Source organism: Balaenoptera musculus, chromosome 15 (assembly GCF_009873245.2).
Source record: "Balaenoptera musculus isolate JJ_BM4_2016_0621 chromosome 15, mBalMus1.pri.v3, whole genome shotgun sequence".
Taxonomy (NCBI): Eukaryota; Metazoa; Chordata; class Mammalia; order Artiodactyla; family Balaenopteridae; genus Balaenoptera; species Balaenoptera musculus.
Genome location: NC_045799.1, coordinates 62,660,914 through 62,666,913, shown reverse-complemented (window position 1 = coordinate 62,666,913; position 6,000 = coordinate 62,660,914). Strand labels below are relative to the sequence as shown.

The 6,000-nt window shown below is 52.0% G+C and overlaps 1 protein-coding gene across 1 annotated transcript in view; it reads right to left on the bottom strand.

Moving 5' to 3' along the window:
* Nucleotides 1-2,789: 2,789 nt before the first annotated feature.
* LOC118881202 (nodal modulator 1) overlaps nt 2,790-6,000 on the bottom strand; it is a 52,109-nt gene continuing 48,898 nt past the window's right edge. The window contains exons 30-31 of the mRNA XM_036825834.1: nt 3,724-3,816; nt 2,790-3,342 (exon numbers count right to left, since the gene is read on the bottom strand). Of these exons, the coding sequence (XP_036681729.1) occupies nt 3,211-3,342; nt 3,724-3,816 (225 nt within the window). The 3' untranslated portion in view covers nt 2,790-3,210. The remainder of the gene's footprint in view (nt 3,343-3,723; nt 3,817-6,000) is intronic.

Below are 6,000 nucleotides of genomic sequence, written 5' to 3'. Positions count from 1 at the left end.
TATGGCTGAGTAGTATTCCATTGTATATATACACCACATCTTCTCTATCATCTGTTGATGGACATTTAGGTTGTTTCCATGTTTGTGCAATGCCCTTTATGACCCTGCCTGAGAAGGCACACATCATCACCCACGTCTGAGTGCCAGCCCTGACTCAGTGTGCAAGGGGACCACACACAAAGGCAGTGGGGATCATCGGGGGGATGACCTTGAGGCTGGCTCCCTACCTCAGGCACCCGCCATGTGTGAGGGACTGGAAATGCAGGTGATTGAGACACAGTCCTCACTCCCAACGAACACTCAGCCTAGACAGAACGGAATGCAACTACGCAAACTTTGTCCCCAAAATCCTTCCCAACTCTCCTCGTCAGGTTGCTCCAGCTTTTGAGGAAAGGGGAATCTCACCCACTGGATTTGGATTTGTGTTTAGGGAATTGGATTTAAGCATTTAGTCACATAACTCTGGTTCTAGAAACAATGCTGATGGAACAATTAAAAGGTCCTATGGCCCAACGCTCCATTGCACACATGGCTGCATGTCACTGTGCCTTGACTAAATTTATCACAGCTTATGCCCACATCTCTGGCAGACGACATTCACTTTCTAAACCCCTGAATTATTCCCAGACAACCTGGCACACAAATGCACTGACTCATTTTGTACAGCAGGAGTTAGAGAGCACAGTGGTCAAGAACTCTTGCACCTGGGTTCAAATCCCACCTCTGCTACTTGGTAGCTACAAGATCTTTAAGTCTCAGTTTCCTCCTCTGTAAAGTAGGGTTGAAAACATACCTGTGTCATAAGGTCATGTGAACCCTGCAGTTCATGCATGAAACTCAGCATGGCACCTGGCACATGGTCACCACTTGAGAAAGGCTAGTCTTTCCACGAGTGCTCTTAACTCAGGGAGGTAATCATTCACTTTTCCCTACTTTCACGAATCTTCTTTCCTTACAGACCACTGAGAGTTGGGCACAAGGACCGCCTCTTCCCTCCACCTCTCTTGCAGCCACCAGCCCCTCCCCACTACACATTCCTCACACCCACCCTTTCCCACCCCCCACTCCAACCATCCTTGCTGGTTGGTTGATAACACTCCAAACAAGTAAACCAGGAAAGACTGAGGTGAAGCCAGCACCTTAGAAGGGCACTTCTCTATCGGTCTTCGGGGTGTCCTCACTGAGGTTGGGGCTACTTTAATAAGCAAAAAAAATGTGCAAGCAATGGAGGTCTTCAGGGACCCGCCATTTTAGACATTTTTAATTTCTCAGGGAAAAAAAAATCTGTCTCATATAACTTTTGCCCCATTCAAAAGCCTCTAACTATTCATACTTACACCTCACAGGTGGATCAGGGGAGCTGTCCTGAGATTGCCAGCAAATGAAGACAACTACAGGCAACAGAGTAGGCCCGACTTCCAAATGGGCCGAGAAAGACAGCAGCCTTTTCCAGGAACGGAGCCCTTTAGAAGACCCACCACCACCAAGGGTGACATACAGCAGTGACAGGGGAAGACTGCCACTTAATGGCAGCGCCTGGAACTGGATGGAACATATTGACATTTAGTCGTATCTTTCACGAGCTCTTAACCTTTACACTGTGTCAATAAAAAGCCCCATTAACATTTAAAAGGGATGTTTTTGGGTGTCCACTTGGAATAAGAGTTAGAACACACTCCAAGAAATGGATTATGTATCTCAGCTGTCCTGGATCTCTAAGAGTTTATTTCCCTTCACGGTGAAAAAGTAACACCCGTGAAATGGCCAACACTCAACAGCCGCTGGTTGGAAACACAGCCGCCCTTTGGTGGCCACCAAGGGGCCGGGGACCCTCCAGCTGACTGTCTGCACTGGTCGTGGCACCCAACAAGACCTTCTGCCTTATTTTTCCTCTTTCCGTTCTGGGTCCTTCCAGACTTGGCCTAAACATCATGCCTGGGAAGCTTCCCTAAGCTCTCAGGTGGGATCGGACCTCTGCTCTGTGACCCCTCGGCCACGTGAGCCTCCTCCACCAGGAGGCCTTCAGCTCTCCGCACGGCCCTCATCCACCTGCTGGCTTGTCTTCCACCCAACGATGGCTGGGTCGTGCGCTCGGGGGGCGGGGCCCCGTGCCCGTGTGCTTGTTCATTCCTGCAGGCACGCACACATTCACTCATTCGTTCCTTTTAGAATGCCCACTCCACACCAAGCGCTGGGGACACGATGAGGAACAAAGTAGAGGGGCCCTGTCCTCGTCCAGCTCCGTTTATACCGTCATCTACTCAGCTCATCTCGTACCCCGGTGCCTGTCACACATGGGACTCAATAAACATTGGATGGATGGATGTCCCTGCTTCCAATATAACTTATTAACTTAATTACTTCCTATAAGAATTAAACTAATGCTGTTCAAATGGTGAGCATTCCTGTGGATCCCTTATGCAAACCCGCAGCCTTCCAGCTTCACACATCCTACGTATGCATTTTGTCTGTCTCTAACATTTAAAACGTGGAAGAGTTCACATAAAACTCTTGTCTTCCTGGCTTCTCTAGAAAAATGAACGCATGTTCCCACAGGGCACCGGGGAGCCAGAGCCCACCGAGAACCTCAGGCTCCTTTAGATCAGGTAGGGGTGGGGCTCTTCGCTGTGCCACAACCCCTCCTCCCCTGTCTTCCTACCGCTGAGGCCAAAAGCCAGCTGCCGTGTGTCATCTCGCCTTCACTCAGGACCCACGTGCCCCTCCAGGCGGCTTTGTCGGTGACCCCAGCATTAGGCCCATGTCATCCAAGGACTACACCTGAGATGACCTACAACACAAACAAACGGGCAACTTTATTGAGTTTTACCTCCTAACACACCCTCCCAGTAGCAGACACGGGCTGTGTGGTTTCTAGCAGGGACCTCAAATGCACAGGGAAGTTAAGGGGAAGGTCAATGCAACAGGTGCTTGATTAGGGGGCCAGAGCCCCCATTTACTAGAAGTCTTCTTCCAAATGAAGCAGAAGACTGAGGATTACATTCGCACGCCACCGGCGCAGCTTAAATACTTCTTTGATAAAAATAATAATAATAAATTATCTTCAACTCAGAAAATCAATTGTGCTCAGCAGAGTGACAGGAGGGTCCATTCACGGCATGGCACCGGGGCCGGGCGAGGGGCGGGTGGGACAGGCAGCGTGTCCTCCACGCCAGGGGCCTGTCCCGAGGGAGCCTTCCTGGGCTCTTCCCCTCACGTCCGCCTCGTCTTCTGTTTCTTGGCTTGTCTCTTAGCGTCTTCCGGGCCGCTACCGTCAGAGGCTGCCTGGCCGAGAGCTCGGACTCCCTGCAGGCGACTAGTCAGCTGCAACAGCAAGGGAATGAGCTGGAAAGAGAGAGAGTATGAGAGAGGGGGACGCCAGGAGAAGACTTCCGTCCAGTGGGACATCAGAGACCCTCCCCCGCGCCCCTCCCTCCCCAGGCCCCGTCACCACCTGCTCTGTGCTCTCAGGCAGATCTCAGTTCAGACCAGGGCAGGTCTTTGTACTAGAGACGGTCACCAGAAACCCAGAAGTACCCCAGGTTTAAGGGTTAGGAGAGCTGTTACGAGAGGTTTATGGCCTTGCAAGGAGGCCTTAGGGATTGGACATGACCTAAAATGCTGTAACCTCTGTAACAGTGGACGTTCTTCCACTGCCACGTCCCAGTCATGAGGGATCCCTCCCTCCGACACATCTGCTGCCCATGAGGTCTCGGGACCCCCTACCTTGTCGTGGTTGTAGCCAGCCAGCAGGATGAGCAGCGTCAGAGGCAGGGCGATGTAGGATCCCTGCGCGATGTCCTGCTCGGGCAGCTTCCTCTGCAAACACCGAGAGCACCGTCACCCCCAGACACCAGTGCTCCATCCACAGCCCTGATCTGCCCGGCTTCTGAGCCGGCTCCCCTGGGACCCCCGGCACACTCAGTACCCAAAGTAAGGAACCGAAGCGACGCAGATAAATCTCAAGTGAATCTTCTGCTGCACAAACTCTCCTCACTTGCTCTCTGAAGCTCCGGAATAACCAGATTCCAATAACAAGGTGCTACTCACCCCCGCACCCTTCACTGTCTAAACTGACAGGACAAACAGCTGCAGGCCGCAGGGGACCCCTGTGGTTGGAAAGTAGAAGGGTCTCATTTTGTTGAGTCCCAGCCGCACACAGGGACTCTTTCCTACAAGGAGGCATCGAGAACCCACTGTTCCAGGCTTGGGGACACAGTGGGCAGCAAGCTAGTCCCAGAGGTCATACCCAGTGAGGAGGAGAGGCAGCGCTTGGGTACCAGGGGCCATTCACGCTTCCTTCCAGTGGAAGGACTGACTTTCATCTGGGCCAGTCAGAACAGACCACATTCCCCAGCCTCCCTCGCAGCCAGGTGAGGCCCCGGAACCAGCTCTGGCCAACGGCACAGGAAGAGAAGTGACGGCGCAACACCCAGGCTGTACCCTCGGAGAGAAGTGGTGTGCCCTCCCTCCTTGCTGGCCAGACAGCCTCCAGCCAAGTGCGCCATTTCGGAAGGTTGGCGACGTGCTGGAGGATGGCAGAGCCACGGGAGAGAAGGAGCTGGGGGCCCCGGCACCTTGGAGCTGCCATATGACCCCTGGACTGCTCACTCCTGGTGCTGACATAAGACAGAACCTTCCCTCTTGCTAAAGCCCCTGAAATGCTGGGTCTCTGTAATAGCAAATGAACCTATATCCTAACTAGCCCACTCCACCCTGACAACAGAAACAAATAAATTAAAAGATAACTTTCGGTTGACGATAAACCAGGTTAACGAGCCAGAGCACTGGTTCTCAAGATTCAGCCCAGGGGCCTCCCTTTCAGGAGATCTGCACGGTCCAAACTATTCTCATAATAATACTAAGATATTACGTGCCATTTTCATGCTCTTACAAGTGTACAGTGGACTTTCCCAGAGGCTGCAAATGTGATGATGTCATGACTCTGACAGGTAATGGGACGTGTGGCTTATGGATTCTTGTGTTTTCAGCATTTCTCAGTTTTAATTTCTAATATGATAAATATATATATAACCCATATAAATCAAAGCTCTTTGAGATTCGCAACAATTTTTAACAGTATAAAGGGGTCCCAAGACCAAAATATCTGAGAACACGTAGGCTGGAGAATGACTGAGGGGCCTTTTGACCTGAGATGAGTGAGGCAGAGTGAGATGGTCCCTTAATAAACAGAAGGGCAGGAACAGATTTCCATCCCTAACTGCCTACTCGAACATTTTTTGACATGTCTTAGATCCCAAACCGTTTTGCATTAAAGTAAATCCTTAAGGAGAAGTTGAAGTCAGTGGGAAGTAGTAGAGTGATTACGAGAAGAAGCCTTGAGGACCGCGGTCCAGGCTCCAGGCCAGGTCTTCCCGTGTAACCTCGGGCAGTCACTTTTTTTTTTTTTTTTTTGGGCAGTCACTTTAAGACTAAGTTGATTCAACTATAAAATGGGGATAATACAGACAGCACCTACTGCAGGCGAATGTTGTGAAAGTTCAACAAGATGAGGTGCGTGGTAGAGTGGTCAGCAGTGCATGAAATACTGGGTCAAGCATCAACAACGTGGCTGTCGGTACTGACATTCAACACGGGATAAAGCGAAGCGCCCTTACGGCCCTCATAAGCGTATGGCGCTGAGCTGTCCAGCAGACGGCTGGAACGTGGTAAAACCCGGATCTGCTGACCACCCCCAGGTAAGTCACTCAGCCTCTCTGAGCCTCCATAAAAAATGGAAGAATGGCACCTCCCCATGGAAGGATTGTCGTGAGGACCAGCAGGACACCCTGCCAGGCCATCCCTTCCCTGGCACGTGGTCCTGCTCTCACCGTCTCAGAAGTGGGACCACACTCCTGGCAGCAGCTACGAGGCCTGGTTGCTCGGCCCCCACCAAGCGGCACCTCTGTCCTGCCCAGGCCGCCCACGTGGCTCCCTGGACCGAGGGAGTGTCCTGGCGAGCCCTGGTAGGTGTCCCAGGCTGCAGCCCCAGCGCCCTCCGCA